The 18,286-nt window shown below is 35.0% G+C and overlaps 2 protein-coding genes across 2 annotated transcripts in view; both read left to right on the forward strand.

The window, feature by feature from the left end:
• The window catches only part of LOC111047136 (CUGBP Elav-like family member 4), a 461,039-nt gene that overhangs the window by 427,809 nt on the left and 14,944 nt on the right, over positions 1 to 18,286 (forward strand). The window lies entirely within an intron of this gene.
• Positions 14,465 to 16,076, forward strand: LOC120352698. The gene is made up of 2 exons (XM_039434513.1): positions 14,465 to 15,097; positions 15,705 to 16,076. The coding sequence occupies exons 1-2, from the start codon at positions 14,492 to 14,494 to the stop codon at positions 16,059 to 16,061; spliced, it is 963 nt and encodes a 320-aa protein (XP_039290447.1). The 5' UTR covers positions 14,465 to 14,491; the 3' UTR covers positions 16,062 to 16,076.

Genomic DNA, 18,286 nt, shown 5'->3' on the forward strand with positions numbered 1-18,286 from the left:
AGTGTTATCACCTTCACTATAACTTATTCCACGTATAATCCACGATTTTCGTATGCTGGCTGTGCATTTATACACAATATATTTAGTCAACGGATGGAAAAACTGCTAAAAAAGTATTTTTACTTTTTTGTAGCCCAACGCAACGATGGCTGCTGATAAGATGTTTGAAATAGCACAGGCGAAGGAAATAGCTTGAGAATTTATGGACTCTGATGCAAGTTGAACTGGCCTGCCCAGTCTAACCCCACCTGACCTGAAACATCATATTCTCATGCGAAAATACTGCTGGTACTCTTGGATGGCGGAAATTCACTACGTATATCACCCACCGCGTGCTACTCCCAAATACTTTTTCAACGTGAATGAACCGCTGTTTGATAGGGTTTTCAATACGTGGTCGGAATCCTCACATACGGAATTCAGGTCTATCTGCATCATGACTGTGTAGTCCACAATGATGGAGATTATACTGTAGTTCTCCTCTCCCGCAAGAAACTCTACTGGTAACATGGCACGTTTTCTCTGAAGAGAAATGTTTGACCACAAATAATTTATCCCGACACACTCTCTTCAACTCAGTTATATTAATTTCTTGGAACTATCTTATCCGTTCTTATGGAAAATGTTGAGTATTGTTTTATCCAGTAAAAACTTTGTATTACATAGCTGTTGAAGTGTAAATTTCTGTGGTGATGTCTCTATATTTCTGAAGGATGCGGCACACAACTCAAATCATTACACAATTAATTTGAGGGTTGTGTTGTGCGACTTTTCAATTTCTCACTATCTCACTTCAAAGTGATCAAATTTTATCAGCTACTCAGAGTATGATTAATTTGTCATCATTTTTGAAATATTCAGAATGTGTCTGCTCGTATTTTTCTTCCATTTAATTTTTAAAATTAATAGGGTTCTTCCATGAACTTTGAGAACTTTTAACTAGTGAATGAATACAATCATATTTTTGTTATTTATGTAGACACAATAATTTAACGATCATTTTTCACGAAAAAGACAATTGTTCTTGACAAAGTGAAAGGTGTACATGAAATTGAAAAGGTGAATCAACATATGTATTCTATTAAAATTGAGAACAACTACCCATTATGGTAAAATTAACATATTATCCACAGTATCACAATGAATTCATGAACTATTTATTCAATGCAGCTTGACAAGAATGTTATTCTACTCATCAAAATACTATGCAACATGCATTGTACCATATTGATTGATTTCACATCCTCATAATTATACATTGAAGAGTTTTGTAAACAGTTGAGAAAAGGAAACAAATTCCAATACCGAGTACGAACCATAATCTTATCAAAGGCAGATAAACAACACTGTTATCTGACCTATAAAGGCTGCAGTAGAGAAGATTAGGGAGAACCGACTGACTTTTTTGCTCGAGATCCCCCTCCCCCCTCTCCCCCCTCGTCCATCCCTCCTCCCCTTCCCCCCGCCTGTAGGGCGGGGGGTGTTCTAAAAATAGATTTCCCCTTCCCCCTGTCCAGTGGAGGTGAGGGGGAGAGAGAGAGAGGGAGATATATCTTTCTCTCTCTTTCTAAAAATAGATTTCCCCTTCCCCCTGTCCAGTGGAGGTGAGGGGGAGAGAGAGAGAGGGAGATATATCTTTCTCTCTCTTTCTAAAAATAGATTTCCCCTTCCCCCTGTCCAGTGGAGGTGAGGGGGATAGAGAGAGAGGGAGATATATCTTTCTCTCTCTTTCTAAAAATAGATTTCCCCTTCCCCCTGTCCAGTGGAGGTGAGGGGGATAGAGAGAGAGGGAGATATATCTTTCTCTCTCTTTCTAAAAATAGATTTCCCCTTCCCCCTGTCCAGTGGAGGTGAGGGGGATAGAGAGAGAGGGAGATATATCTTTCTCTCTCTTTCTAAAAATAGATTTCCCCTTCCCCCTGTCCAGTGGAGGTGAGGGGGAGAGAGAGAGAGGGAGATATATCTTTCTCTCTCTTTCTAAAAATAGATTTCCCCTTCCCCCTGTCCAGTGGAGGTGAGGGGGATAGAGAGAGAGGGAGATATATCTTTCTCTCTCTTTCTAAAAATAGATTTCCCCTTCCCCCTGTCCAGTGGAGGTGAGGGGGATAGAGAGAGAGGGAGATATATCTTTCTCTCTCTTTCTAAAAATAGATTTCCCCTTCCCCCTGTCCAGTGGAGGTGAGGGGGATAGAGAGAGAGGGAGATATATCTTTCTCTCTCTTTCTAAAAATAGATTTCCCCTTCCCCCTGTCCAGTGGAGGTGAGGGGGATAGAGAGAGAGGGAGATATATCTTTCTCTCTCTTTCTAAAAATAGATTTCCCCTTCCCCCTGTCCAGTGGAGGTGAGGGGGAGAGAGAGAGAGGGAGATATATCTTTCTCTCTCTTTCTAAAAATAGATTTCCCCTTCCCCCTGTCCAGTGGAGGTGAGGGGGAGAGAGAGAGAGGGAGATATATCTTTCTCTCTCTTTCTAAAAATAGATTTCCCCTTCCCCCTGTCCAGTGGAGGTGAGGGGGATAGAGAGAGAGGGAGATATATCTTTCTCTCTCTTTCTAAAAATAGATTTCCCCTTCCCCCTGTCCAGTGGAGGTGAGGGGGATAGAGAGAGAGGGAGATATATCTTTCTCTCTCTTTCTAAAAATAGATTTCCCCTTCCCCCTGTCCAGTGGAGGTGAGGGGGATAGAGAGAGAGGGAGATATATCTTTCTCTCTCTTTCTAAAAATAGATTTCCCCTTCCCCCTGTCCAGTGGAGGTGAGGGGGATAGAGAGAGAGGGAGATATATCTTTCTCTCTCTTTCTAAAAATAGATTTCCCCTTCCCCCTGTCCAGTGGAGGTGAGGGGGAGAGAGAGAGAGGGAGATATATCTTTCTCTCTCTTTCTAAAAATAGATTTCCCCTTCCCCCTGTCCAGTGGAGGTGAGGGGGATAGAGAGAGAGGGAGATATATCTTTCTCTCTCTTTCTAAAAATAGATTTCCCCTTCCCCCTGTCCAGTGGAGGTGAGGGGGATAGAGAGAGAGGGAGATATATCTTTCTCTCTCTTTCTAAAAATAGATTTCCCCTTCCCCCTGTCCAGTGGAGGTGAGGGGGATAGAGAGAGAGGGAGATATATCTTTCTCTCTCTTTCTAAAAATAGATTTCCCCTTCCCCCTGTCCAGTGGAGGTGAGGGGGATAGAGAGAGAGGGAGATATATCTTTCTCTCTCTTTCTAAAAATAGATTTCCCCTTCCCCCTGTCCAGTGGAGGTGAGGGGGATAGAGAGAGAGGGAGATATATCTTTGAAAAAAATCGATTTATGTGACAAGTGTTACTCGTTAAAGTTACTTCACTCAACCTTCTTCAAGATTTATCGATATGCTCAAAAATGTCAATCATGGTGGTCTAGACTGAAACTATAGGTGCTGTCTCACTCTACCTTTAAAAGATTTATCGATATAGTCAAAAATGACTAGGGTGAAAACTATAGGTGTTGAAGTTCACTTGTACAACCTTTTTAAAGATTTATCGATATGCTCAAAAATGTCAATCATGGTGGTCCAGACTGTAATTTGAAACTATAGGTGTTGAAGTTCACTTGTACAACCTTTTTAAAGATTTATCGATATAGTCAAAAATGACTAGGGTGAAAACTATAGGTGTTGAAGTTCACTTGTACAACCTTCTTCAAGATTTATCGATATAGTCAAAAATGACTAGGGTGAAAACTATAGGTGTTGAAGTTCACTTGTACAACCTTTTTAAAGATTTATTGATATGCTCAAAAATGTCAATCATGGTGGTCTAGACTGAAACTATAGGTGCTGTCTCACTCTACCTTTAAAAGATTTATCGATATACTCAAAAATGTCTAGACTGAAACATTCACTCTCTCACACTCAACTCAAGATTTTATGTTTTCGGCGCCAATATAAAGTCTTTATACTTGACCAAATCCATTTTTTCTGTAATAATTTGTACTACCTGATGTTCGTTAAGCCCATGATCCTTTGCCTCAATCCAATTCATATGGAAAGAAACTTCGGCATATTTTGATACTATATCATACGCCATTTTGTGGATAAATAGACTTAGGTACTCAATGAAGGGCGCCGAACATTGCAGTCTCATGACAGCACCCTCTTCCGAATTTTTAATTGCCTCAGCTATTTCATCACGAACACTTTTCACAGCGTCTGCCATCTCGTTTTTCTTAATAAAATCTCCAATATCATTTTTAGTTGCATACTTTTCTGCAATTTGATTAATCAGAATAGCAATAGCATCTTTTGTAATAAACTGCTCAATACCCTCCATAATATTAGCTTTTATTGCACCCGCCATTTCAGATAATCGTTTTTCAAACTCTTCCTTTGTTAATGAAGAACTAATCAATTTCTGCAAAGTAGATTCTAAATATTGCTTATCAATTCCCGATGGGTGAGTTTCATTTACTTTAGTAAAAATTTCTGTACTAAGTTGTTTCAATTTAGTATTGAGATAGTTTCTGTCCAGCACCTCCAAATTCTTAATTTTATCTGATACGGCTTTTAATTTTTCATCTAAATAAGCCTTATCAACTTTATCGTTGTTAATACTGAGCAACTGAGATGAAAAGCTGTCTGTTAAAGTTTTCACTTCCCCTAAAGCACTCTCTAGAGTTTGAGTTCTCTCTCCAATAGCTTTATCGATATTGGCACTGAAATTTTGTAAGGTGCTTAGAATATGTTCTCTTTCAATTATGCTCACTCCAATATTCTTTGTATTTTCCGAAACGAGTTTGGTTATTTGCGAATCTAAATAAAATTTCACAGCTTCGCTGATTCCTTGCTGATTTATCGATTCGATTATCTTCTGTGTTATCGAGTCAATATCACACGTAAGACTAGCTCCGCTAGGTGTATCAATTCGTCCGAATCGATGTAGAGTCATCGTGACACTAAACAATTAATTTTGCTTCTTTTAGCTCTTCAATTATACTTGCAATTTCCACATCATGCCCAGTGTTCCCACTAGCTTTTGAGGAATAGAGTAAATTTAATCTTTGCACTAATTCGTCAAAATTATCAAAGTATTGATAAATTCTATCATGAGAATTATTTTTTGCAAATTTCAATAAACCCCAACCCTTCTTTTTACTAATTTTTTTACTGGGAAATAACTTTTGAATCAATTGTGATTTAATTCCCTGATTTCGTTTAACATAGCCTCTTCGATCTAAATGTATACCTGTAAGTGTTAAGATTTTTTTATACTTATCCAGATCTCTCTCATTATAAAGATTTGAGTTTGGTCTAGCACTGAATAACAACTCAAGTAGACCGTGTGTTAATCGAAATCTTTCACTATCAATATCTATATAACCATCAACAAATATTACTTGCTGATTACCAATATAATACACGTCATCTTTAGAATTATATGAAATTCCATAACTGATTGAATTATTCAATTTTTCCGCATGAAACGTTTTTAGATATTGTGACAGCACATTGTCGTTTCTGCTAGAACCAAGTAAACTGTTTTCAAATTTAGTCGAGCTTAAAAAATTGTCTGCTGAACTCTCATAACTCTGTTCATCTCCCTCCTCATTATCATCAATTTCCATACTCTCCTCTTTTACCTGTTCCTTTTTTGGTTTTACATCAGAGTGTGAGAATTTGTTTTTTCCCAGTTCAATTATGGGCTCTATTAACGGAGAGAGCGTTTTCCTATTATATTCCTCCGATCGCTTTTCAAAATTGACTAAGCTTTTATGCTTCTCTCTAATTACTTTTCTCAATTTCTTAATCTTTTCGATTAAACCAACCTCCTTTCTATTCAGCTTCCTGCCGTATGACAACATGACTGCACAAAGAATTAATCTCTACTGAACGGTAAGAAACGTATCGAGCGAATCTCGGTACTTCCCGCTATTAATTCCACACTCGGTCATAATAGTTAGAAAATTATGAGGTTTACGATTCCAAACTGTATGACAAAGTTTAACGAAATCTTTATAAGGAATATCTGCTCCAACATGATCTCTGTGAATTAATTTCAGACTCAATAAATCTACCTTGAAGATTATAATCATATTTGCGTTGTCCCTAGTGAAATGTTTCTGTGTGGCCCCATAACTCTGAATTAAATATGCAGTGTCAATATTACGATGTCGACCCATGGTAAAATATTCTCTTATTTGAGGCACGTGATTAAGTTGGAAGTCATCGAAAATGACAAGAGAATATTGTTGAATTTTGTTGGGGTGAGCTATAGATTCCGAATTGCTGTTTATATGAAATTCAATACCCTTCATTTTTGAAAAGACTTTTCTCAAAAACAAGTACTTATCTTGATACTCGCTCTTCGTGTGCAAGTATATAGTTTTAAATCTCAACCCATTCTTTGAAAAAATTAAATTAAATAGTAAATTGGTCTTGCCACAACCTGAAGAGCCTATTATAAGGATCCTTGCATTATGTGGTAATAACTTACCATTTTTACACCATGTTGGCATTTCTTTCTCTCTTATAACATTGTCGAAATTTACTATCGGAATCATGTTAGTCACGTGTACAGCATGCGATCTGATAAGGAACTGATAAGTTATCAAGGAGGAAGAGATTGTGGGCTAGACACCATAGCTTATCACATCGGGATGCAAGCGCTCTCCCCTTTCAATGCGCTGATAGAAGTTTCTCACCCGCACCCTCTTCACGAGAACGCTTGAGCCTTAGCAAATAAAACTTCAGATTAAAATGAAACTGAGAAGCATTTTTTGATAGAGACGTATTATATTTACACCAAATCTTTGTCATATTTTTACACTGAATGGAATGTATTTGCAATAGATTAACAATAGATTATTTACAATAAATGTACGTGATATTTACAATAGATTATTTACAATAAATTTACATGATATTTACAAAAGATTATTTTTCATCTAATAGTTGATCCTTACTAATATAACTAGGAGTTGAAAACCCAATCCATTTCACAAGCAGTCCTTTTTTATCTCGTTTTAATATTTTTTCAATCAAATACACTTGTCTCTCCGATTCATTTAATTGTGTTTTTTTAATTTCTTCTGCATAAAACCTGCCACTAATTACTTCTCCGTTTAGATCTCGCAAGCTATACGTTACAGGTTGAGAAGGAAATATAGAATGAATTACAAAATACTCTGCGCTCCAGTTTATGTTATAAGATTTATCGAAAAGAACCCTTTTCTTTGAGATTCGTACAACATCTCCTAGCTTAAATTTCGGTTTTGAATTTTTCAATTTATATCGTCTATTGAATGCAGAATTCAATGACATTAAAACATGATTACGATCTTTTTTCGTCACATCTTTAGGTTTCATTCTAATGGATGAATGCATTGTTGCATTATAATCTCGAACTAATCTGTCTAGTTGTGATGACCAGTTTTTGGTTCCATGTTCAGTTAAATATCTATAAATTTTTGCTTTAAGTGTTCTATTAAACCTTTCAACTATGGAGGCTTTCTTATCAGTAAAAACATGATAATGTTTAATACTATATCTATCTAATAATGCTTTAACTTTTAAATTAAAGAATTCTGTTCCTTGATCTGTTTGGAACAGCTTAACTCCTTTATTTTTAGAAATAATTGGCTCGAGAGCGTTAAATACAGATTGGCTTGTCTTGTCTTTTAATGGTACACAATATGCAAATTTTGAAAAACAATTAATAACAGCTAAGATATATTTGTAACCCTTATTAAAACGTGATAAACTTGTCATCTCAATGAGATCGGCTTGAAGCAAGTCTTTTTCACTTTTCAACTCATATTTGCGAGTGGGATAGTTCACACGCGGCACGCTATGAAGCTCTAAAGCTAACTTAGATCTAATAATATTCATGATATTTACAACAGTCAAATCAAAATCAGTGGTGTTGGATGGTTGTCATGGCACATACTGATCAATCATTTAGAGTGTTGAGACTATAATGACCGAAAGGGAGAGTATCAACACCATTCTCAGCAATATACCTCTTATCATCATAAGGGCTCAAACAGATTTTTGCGCATTCAACCTGGTACATGGTGTGATTATACGATCTTAACATATTAAATTTTTCTACATGTTCACTACGTTCAAACAATGATTTCATATATAAATTAAAATTAAGCTTTCTACATTTTACTCCGCTCTGTACACCCTTTGCTATACATTTATTTACAAGTTCTTCATTCTCGTTACAAACTAAATATGAGTAAAGTTTGGATCTAAGTCCGAGAAATCTATGGACAGGCTTTGACCCGGTCTCATCCTTGAACTTTCCTACAACTTTATTCCTCTCCATGGAAAAGCAAGGGTGGGAAGGTGGATAGTTAGAAGTATCGAAAAGGGTCAAATTTTCTCTAATCAACTGATACACATCTTCGACTTTAAGGTTAAGAAGAAAACTGTCGGTGTCAGTCATGCACAGTTCTATACGATCCCACGGTATAATTTTTTGTAATTTACAATAGAAAAAATCGTACATATGGAATTTACTCAACTCCAGTACAGTGAAGCCGGAATAGACAGGCTTGTTCATTTTAAGTTCCAACTTACGAGAGAAAACCGCGATCACGTTCGGACTAATTATTTGCCAGCGTTTACATAGCGGGTTTGAAATGTACTTATCTAACCGTTTTTCATCCGTGATAATTTTAACATTCATTTGCTTACGACTACTCTGAATTGTCTTGCCAAATATCAAGTTACAACAGGCCTTAAAGAAGGATATTTCAAATTTATTTTTCGCGTTCTGTCTATTCCGGATATTAAAGTCGATGTAGCTTTTCAGCCAGGGAGATTGGGAAAAGCTAATGACGCGATGCACTTTCAATAATTTCAAACCGAGCTGGAGGTAGAGCTTTAAATTGACATAGTGAACAATGTACTTTTCACGGTCGAAAAGTGTGTTCATGAGCTTTTTGGTTCCAGTTTGACCGTTCTCATTTGTTTGGTAGTTCGACAGCAATTCGCGCGGGGGCGTTTGGTGGAGAGGAGCGAGGGGGAAGCTCGCATGCTTATCATGCAACTCTTGGGGGTACTTGAGATCGCATTCTATTATATACCCGGTTTCTGAATTGCTGTCCAAATTCGCGAAATCAAGGCTGGAAATTTCTTCCTCTGAGAGGAATTTGAAATTTCCAACAGGCAAGCTTCGGCTCATAGCTTCCGAGTATAAACTGTTTGCATCGATATAAAGCAGATAATTAGACGGTTTTGAAGGATCGTATGTTTCGGGTAGATGTTTGTTATTCGCCTCACAATAACGTTTACCGATAAATGAGACTCCGCCTCTCATTCCCGCCTCAAACATAAGATGCATGTCCGGATGTGTTAGTAATTCCAGTTCGACTTTAGTGTGTTTCAGCATGCAATTCCAGGTGAAGTGGGCAAGGGAAACAAAATGGGTCACATCGAGGCCATATGAGCTAAAAAGCGTAGACCTCATGGATTCAAAAACTACCGCTAATAGCATTACGTCCAAACATAAATAAAAATCGTGATATTCACCCAGATTTTTCAGCTTGAATGTTGAGAACACTCTTTGCGCATGCTCATATTCTTCGCGAGACAGGGGTGTATCAGTTAAGTCGTTATGAAAACATTCAATGGGGGGAAGCGATGTTTCCGCGAATTTTTCGGGACAGCTCATGTACGAGTAGGGATATACTCCTTTCTTCAACAAGAGCTGTCTGTGTTCGCGAGGTGGATCATCAAACACCGAAAATAATCGTTCGAACTTCTTTTCCATATCTGTACTCTCTACCAAATTACGCACCAATACTTCCAAGGATTCAGACATAAACTTGTAGGAATCTAAAAATTTAATTTTGCCTACTGAAAGTGTCAAAAATCTCTCTGACGTATTTGCGATGCAGGAAATTTCTTTTTTACATTTACCGAGCGATTTTAGAATAAAATGCGAATCAAAACCGGAGAAATTATGAAAATAACACGATATGTACTCCGGAGTACGAGCTGTTAAATTACAAGAAACATGTGCCGCACACAAGTAATTACCGGTTTCATGCGCGTGGTGACGACATTTAATATCGCTGTCTAAAAACGGTTCAGCACAAAGCCCGCAGTTTACTGAATTTTGAAATTCACGCTCTTGACTCTCGGATAAAGCTTGCATCGGAATTTCTCGTTTCATATCCTCATACAAAATGTCACCGAGATCTGTAATTTCCTGAAGAAATTTCTCCATGATTTTTTCGTCTAAACTACTCGATCTATGGAGTACAGGTCCGTGAGCGATTTCGCCGTTAACATCGATAACAACGAAACAATACCCGCAGGGAATATGTCGCGCCGTTTTCTTTGTGTAACTACGAGTAATTTCATCAGAATCGGAATCATCATCATCATCATTATCGATATTAACAACGTATGTTTCTAAATCCGCGTAAATGGTGTACTTTTTCTTCAACGTCGCGCCTAGTTTCTTGAATTTAATTGTCTCTCCGCGTTTAGGATATGAAACACGCTGAGATTCAAACTTGGAACAAAGTTCCACATGTTTCAACAAATTTGCTTTCCCATCACAATTTTTGGTTTTGTTTGATATGAACCGGTGAAAACAGAAATTTCAAACATGTACTTGACCGTGGGATTTTGAAAGGTGGGAGAGAAGACGTGATAGCCCGTTTTTCCCGTTCGCGGTATTTACTAAACAGAAATGAGTTTTTCCTGCATCGCCTTTTAGCATTAAAAGATTAATTTGGTGTTTACGCGTGCGGAAAATGCTTGTACGGAAGGGGAAAAACTTTTTGTTGTCGTATGCGATGACGTGAATTGCAATGTCCGGATTGAGTATTTCAAATTTCTTAATATCGCGTGTCGTCACCGGGAAATTTACACCTCGCGTATTAAGTGTGTGAGCAAACTTGCTCAAATACTTTACACTTAAGTCCGAGTTCCTTGGCTTCTGATGGAAATACGCGAGCACTGACCATAAAAAGCATTTTTCGTCAGAGAGATTTTTCACATTTATAATACATTTTTTGTTTTTCAAAAACTGGGGTGTCTGAATGAAACTGGATGTGTATATAGGATTAAATTTAATCACATTCACATCCAGTGATTCAATTTTCTTTAGCACCCATCCACTCCCATATCTTACAAAATTTTCAAAAGATGAGAGGATTTTTCTCACGGCTAACATGAAATGCTCATTAAACTCTTCATAGTTCTCAAGCACATTTAGTGCTATGTTGGAGTAACTATGTAGATTTATTAGAGATGAGACAGAGTCACCAACCTGCTTGTCATCCATCACCACTAATTTATACAGCAAAACGTTGAGGACGATGAACCATTTAACATTGCCATCATAGCGTGCGGCATGTTCCCTAATTATATCGAAAACTCGACGTTTCGAGCTCTCGAGCACGCTGCTGATGTCGATATCCTCCTCATCGAGGCTGATGCGATGACGGGCTGCTGCGGAATTGATACCACGAAGTCTGCGTTCCCTCGGCATGATTCTGAAAAACAAAACGATCAGGATGAGATAGAGTACAACAACATGTTTAGTTGTGAATTGTCATTGGTAGAAGAAGGGTGTGTGAAAATGATATCTCAAGATCACATAATGTTGCATGAAAGATTAAGATTATTATCTTTTGATAAAAGATGGTTGAAATCTTCTCCGCATTTGTCCGCGGAAAACATGGCGAAAGAGGGATTTATATTCTCATCTCCACCAGACATTGTGCGATGTGTATTTTGTTCAATTTATTTGGGAAAATGGGAAGAAAGTGACATACCAGCAATAGAACATGCAAGGTACAGTCCAAACTGTAGAAGGAAAGATAATATAACAATTGAAGAGGAGAATTACGATAATAATATTCTACGATTATATGAAGAAAGATATTCAACTTTTAATTGTGTAGAAGATTCATCCGTCCAAGGAGAGTACTTTGAAAAACTACCTCCACACCATCTACATTGTGACTTTTGTAAATCATTACGCAATAAAGCACAGTATTTTGCGAGAAATGGTTATTTCCTACATAAAAATCCATTATATCTGCAATGTGTCTATTGTAAATATATTATCGGTGAACCAACTGAAAAAGTAATTCATTTACCGTTTTGTTTATACGATGAGTGTGAGAAAGAAGAGCGGGGCTTGGATGTTCCGGATATAGCATATTCTAAAGATAAATCGCATGCATGCAGTATATTGTAGAAGGTTTTTTCTCCTCCGAGGAGAAAACCTGTCCTCGGAGGAGAAAAATAGTCATCGGAGGACTATTTTCCTCCTCAGAGGATAAAATCAAAGTAAAAATGTACTTACATGTAGTGCTTGATGTTGCGTGAATCTCCTCGAGTGTAGATAGCAGGCTAGAGGTGTAGATAGCAGGATACAGGTGTAGATGATTATGCTATGATTGATTCCTCTCAGGTGACCACCCTATGATTCCTCTCAGCTGTGTTGTCTTGACGAGAGCTCAACTGGTTATGAGGTTCGGAACTCGAGTTGAGAGGTGAGAAAATGCTGTGAAAAACAGTGAAATATTTAATAACTGAATCGAGAAATGCTATTTCCCTTATAATGTGAAATATTTATTAGAAATAGAGTGTTATAAAGTACAATAAATTATCGGTAGAGTGTGCTTTTCATAATAATAATAATAATAATAATAATAATAAGCTGGAGCAAGGTACTCTCTTAGTTGCGATCTTCTCTTTGCTGATACAACATCAAGCTAGTGTACTGAGATGGATAATGTGGAGAACAAGTCTTCAGATTCGAGCGTTCAATTCATTTGGGAAAATGGGAAGAAAGTGACATACCAGCAATAGAACATGCAAGGTACAGTCCAAACTGTAGAAGGAAAGATAATATAACAATTGAAGAGGAGAATTACGATAATAATATTCTACGAGAATATGAAGAAAGATATTCAACTTTTAATTGTGTAGAAGATTCATCCGTGCAAGGAGAGTACTTTGAAAAACTAGCTCCACACCATCTACATTGTGACTTTTGTAAATCATTACGCAATAAAGCAGAGTATTTTGCGAGAAATGGTTATTTCCTACATAAAAATCCATTATATCTGCAATGTGTCTATTGTAAATATATTATCGGTGAACCAACTGAAAAAGTAATTCATTTACCGTTTTGTTTATACGATGAGTGTGAGAAAGAAGAGCGGGGCTTGGATGTTCCGGATATAGCATATTCTAAAGATAAATCGCATGCATGCAGTATATTGTAGAAGGTTTTTTCTCCTCCGAGGAGAAAACCTGTCCTCGGAGGAGAAAACCTGTCCTCGGAGGAGAAAAATAGTCATCGGAGGAGAAAACCTCTCCTCGGAGGACTATTTTCCTCCTCAGAGGATAAAATCAAAGTAAAAATGTACTTACATGTAGTGCTTGATGTTGCGTGAATCTCCTCGAGTGTAGATAGCAGGCTAGAGGTGTAGATAGCAGGATACAGGTGTAGATGATTATGCTATGATTGATTCCTCTCAGGTGACCACCCTATGATTCCTCTCAGCTGTGTTGTCTTGACGAGAGCTCAACTGGTTATGAGGTTCGGAACTCGAGTTGAGAGGTGAGAAAATGCTGTGAAAAACAATGAAATATTTAATAACTGAATCGAGAAATGCTATTTCCCCTATAATGTGAAATATTTATTAGAAATAGAGTGCTATAAAGTACAATAAATTATCGGTAGAGTGTGCTTTTCATAATAATAATAATAAGCTGGAGCAAGGTACTCTCTTAGTTGCGATCTTCTCTTTGCTGATACAACATCAAGCTAGTGTACTGAGATGGATAATGTGTTTGGTGTGGAGAACAAGTCTTCAGATTCGAGCGTTCAATTCATTATAGATAGACATTTTAATCAATTAAGTGAATACCATTCTGTTCCTTTAGAAAAAATGAGATATCAATATAAATTAAGTGAACTCTTGGACACGCACCTAGATATATTGGCACAGTTAGCAGAAAAAGGATGGACAAATCTACAATATTTAACTTTTGTGAGAGACTATGAAAAATTAGGAGTTTGGCATAGTGATAACTATAATCATATTCTTGTTTGTGATTTATACGGATCATCATATGATAAATTCTGGGGCGATGGTGACTTCCCCGATTCGTGGAGATGTCCGTGTGGGCATCTTAAAGACTCTATCGATAAAATTAAAAAAGTTATAATAGAAAACAATGCTCATTTAACAGAAGAACAATTAAATCAAGTTATCTGGAATTTTTTTCGAGATTCTGCAGATGAGACAGGTTTAGAACAGGATTGACAAAGAAAGATCAAAACCAAGTATGTGTACAATATTGTAAATAAATGAAATGCAACAACTTTGCTACAGTTAAAATATTAAAATGTCATATTGATGATAGAAAACGCTGACAAGATTCATGTTTGAAAAATGAGATGCTCTTACTTTGATGTTGAAGGATCTATCATTGATTAACGAAATTAGAATCATGGGTTTTATTGGAGATTTCTAGCAATGTCTCATGCTAAGTTCTAGACGAGATTTTTTTTTTCGTCTTCTAACACATGGATGCTTTTCGAAAAATGATCGTGTGTGGCATACTTACAATCTGATAACGATCTGGGAGCACGTGTTGTTGTTGGGGAGAAATTCGAATTTTTTTTCGCCTTGTGCCACGCTCTCGCTCGCACGTGTCTGGAACAGAGAGAGAAACGAATGCTATATAAACACGTGCGATGAGAGGAAAATCACCATTTACATCAGAGACATCAGAGACTACGCATACGAGATGAGTTCGCCGTCGTTTATCCTCCCAGACAGCCCGCCTCCGCAGCATGTCCTAAACTACTGGCAGCGCAAAGCTGCCGAGAGCTGCGCCAGCTCTTCTGCTGCGGCCGCCTCAGCTCCTGCCTCCACTGCACCACACCGTTCGACATCGCCAGGGGGCGAGATGGTGATTGGAGACAGCCCCATCCAACGCCTGCGTCCGCCAGCTACGTGGGCTCCGCGCCGTGCTGTGTTGACGACGCTGTCGAACAATATTAGGGAGAGGCAAGCGAAGAGGAAACTCGACTTCGAGGAGGGCGAAGTGAGCGGTGAAGAGGATAGCGTGCTCCCTCAATCAAAGGTTAGTTTCAACAAATATTATTATTAACTTGTGTATGCACAGATTTTTTTCTGTGATTGATAAAAAATCTGTGCACATACGAGTCTTTGATTATTTGATATGAATATTATTTGATCTGAATATTATTTGAACTGCTTAGATATTATTTAAAGTATTCAATCATGCATAAATATTATTTGAAGTGCTTGGAATGTAAAGGAAATTACGAACTGATTGATGCTAAGGAAATATTATTTGAACTGCTTAGATATTATTATTTAAAGTATTCAATCATGCATAAATATTATTTGAAGTGCTTGGAATGTAAAGGAAATTACGAACTGAATTGATGCTAAGGAAATATTATTTGAACTGCTTAGATATTATTATTTAAAGTATTCAATCATGCATAAATATTATTTGAAGTGCTTGGAATGTAAAGGAAATTACGAACTGAATTGATGCTAAGGAAATATTATTTGAACTGCTTAGATATTGTTAAAAGTATTCAATCATGCAACAATGATATTTCAATAACTGATATTACTCACTTTATGCAGAGAATTCGATGATAATCTGATGTAGAGATCTGAAACAAATAAGACACTAATCAAATATTTTTCAACAGAAACGTATGCCGGATGAGGACTCCTCTCTCGTGCCCTTGATAAAGGAGGCTGAAATGGGGTTTGTCGAACTCATCAACAAACCAGTAGCCAAGCCGTGGGTCCCCTTACGCGAGTTGGAGGAGGACCAGCCCTACCGAATCGTGTGCGCGAGGGAGCACACGAACCAACATGGTCGCCGCATAATTTTGAAAATCATCAATGCAGGAAGCAAATGTGAGGTGTATCTACCTCAAAGATTTGCTTCCTGCATTGATGCAGCAAAAATTCGTGAATTCAATGTATCATGTAAAAATTATGTTTTAGTAGTTACGCATAAGTGCCCAAATTGGACAGATATAAAAATTGTTAAAGCATAACAATTTTTATATCTGTATACAATTTGGACACTTGTGTGTAACGAATTGTATATATATATATATATATATATATATATATATATATATATATATATATATATATATATATATATATATATATATATATATATATATATATATATATATATATATATATATATATATATATATATATATATATATATATATATATATATATATATATATATATATATATATATATATATATATATATATATATATATATATATATATATATATATATATATATATATATATATATATATATATATATATATATATATATATATATATATATATATATATATATATATATATATATATATATATATATATATATATATATATATATATATATATATATATATATATATATATATATATATATATATATATATATATATATATATATATATATATATATATATATATATATATATATATATATATATATATATATATATATATATATATATATATATATATATATATATATATATATATATATATATATATATATATATATATATATATATATATATATATATATATATATATATATATATATATATATATATATATATATATATATATATATATATATATATATATATATATATATATATATATATATATATATATATATATATATATATATATATATATATATATATATATATATATATATATATATATATATATATATATATATATATATATATATATATATATATATATATATATATATATATATATATATATATATATATATATATATATATATATATATATATATATATATATATATATATATATATATATATATATATATATATATATATATATATATATATATATATATATATATATATATATATATATATATATATATATATATATATATATATATATATATATATATATATATATATATATATATATATATATATATATATATATATATATATATATATATATATATATATATATATATATATATATATATATATATATATATATATATATATATATATATATATATATATATATATATATATATATATATATATATATATATATATATATATATATATATATATATATATATATATATATATATATATATATATATATATATATATATATATATATATATATATATATATATATATATATATATATATATATATATATATATATATATATATATATATATATATATATATTACCTGTTGTTGTTGTTGACGATGTTGATAAGTTTGTAATGAATATCACACAGAAGAAATGGTTCAGCTGCTCTGTTGTGAATGATAATTTAAATAAGGTGAGCAGGTCTTTTATAGTTTGTTGTGAGCATGCTCAGTAGAGTTACCGCTAGAGGCAGACAGCTGTGCAGGCAAGCGCTGCCAGCTTCTCGGGCCCCTCCTTCTTGTGCTCCCACAGATGTGGGTGGTCCAGTATCATTTCTTCCCTTTTCAAATCACATTCACCTTTTCAGATTTGAAATAATATTCTTATCATTCAAGCAATGTATCACTTCAATCTGAGAGTATAGCATTAGATGTAGAAATATGAATTCACTTCCAACTCATTGGTTGAACATTAAACCAAATCAAGTTGATGTATTGATTAATTAATTAACCTCAGTTAATGTTCAACCATTGAGTTGAAAGGTAATGAAAAATGGTATGTAGGAGAAAAAAGCAGAGTTTGAGAAAAAAGCAGAGTTCGAGGAAACGGGGTAAAGGAATCTTGAGTTCAGCGGCGAGAGTTTTTAAAGGTTTGGCAGGTAATGTAACATCAACTATTCTAAATAAGGTAATTGATAACCTTGGAGAAGAATATCATATTCCCGGATACGAGTGGTGTGGCCCGGGCACCAAGGTTAATGAAAGGTTAAAGAGAGGTGATCAAGGCATAAATTCGTTAGATAAAGCTTGCAAGGCCCACGATATAGCCTATACTCAAAATAGTGATAATAAAACTCGTGCGGTAGCTGACAGGGCTCTAGCGAACGCTGCATGGGACATTTTCAAAAATCCTCAAACACCCCTTGCCGAGAAAGCACTTAGCTATCTTGTTACAAACGTTATGAAAGCTAAAGCGGCGTTTGGTGGGACTTTGAGAAAGAAGAAGAAGAAGAAGGGGGAGAGGAGAAGTTATAGTAACGATATTAGACGCAAAGCTATAGCTCAGTTGAAAAA

This window comes from Nilaparvata lugens, chromosome 8 (assembly GCF_014356525.2).
Source record: "Nilaparvata lugens isolate BPH chromosome 8, ASM1435652v1, whole genome shotgun sequence".
NCBI lineage: Eukaryota > Metazoa > Arthropoda > Insecta > Hemiptera > Delphacidae > Nilaparvata > Nilaparvata lugens.

What these genes read in the sequence shown, in the direction of transcription:
- LOC120352698 (XM_039434513.1), top strand. Translation starts at nt 14,492, where the DNA reads ATGCTAAGTTCTAGACGAGATTTTTTTTTTCGTCTTCTAACACATGGA. An exon ending in GCGTGCTCCCTCAATCAAAG is followed by an intron (nt 15,098 to 15,704) that starts GTTAGTTTCAAC and finishes ATTTTTCAACAG; the next exon opens with AAACGTATGCCGGATGAGGA.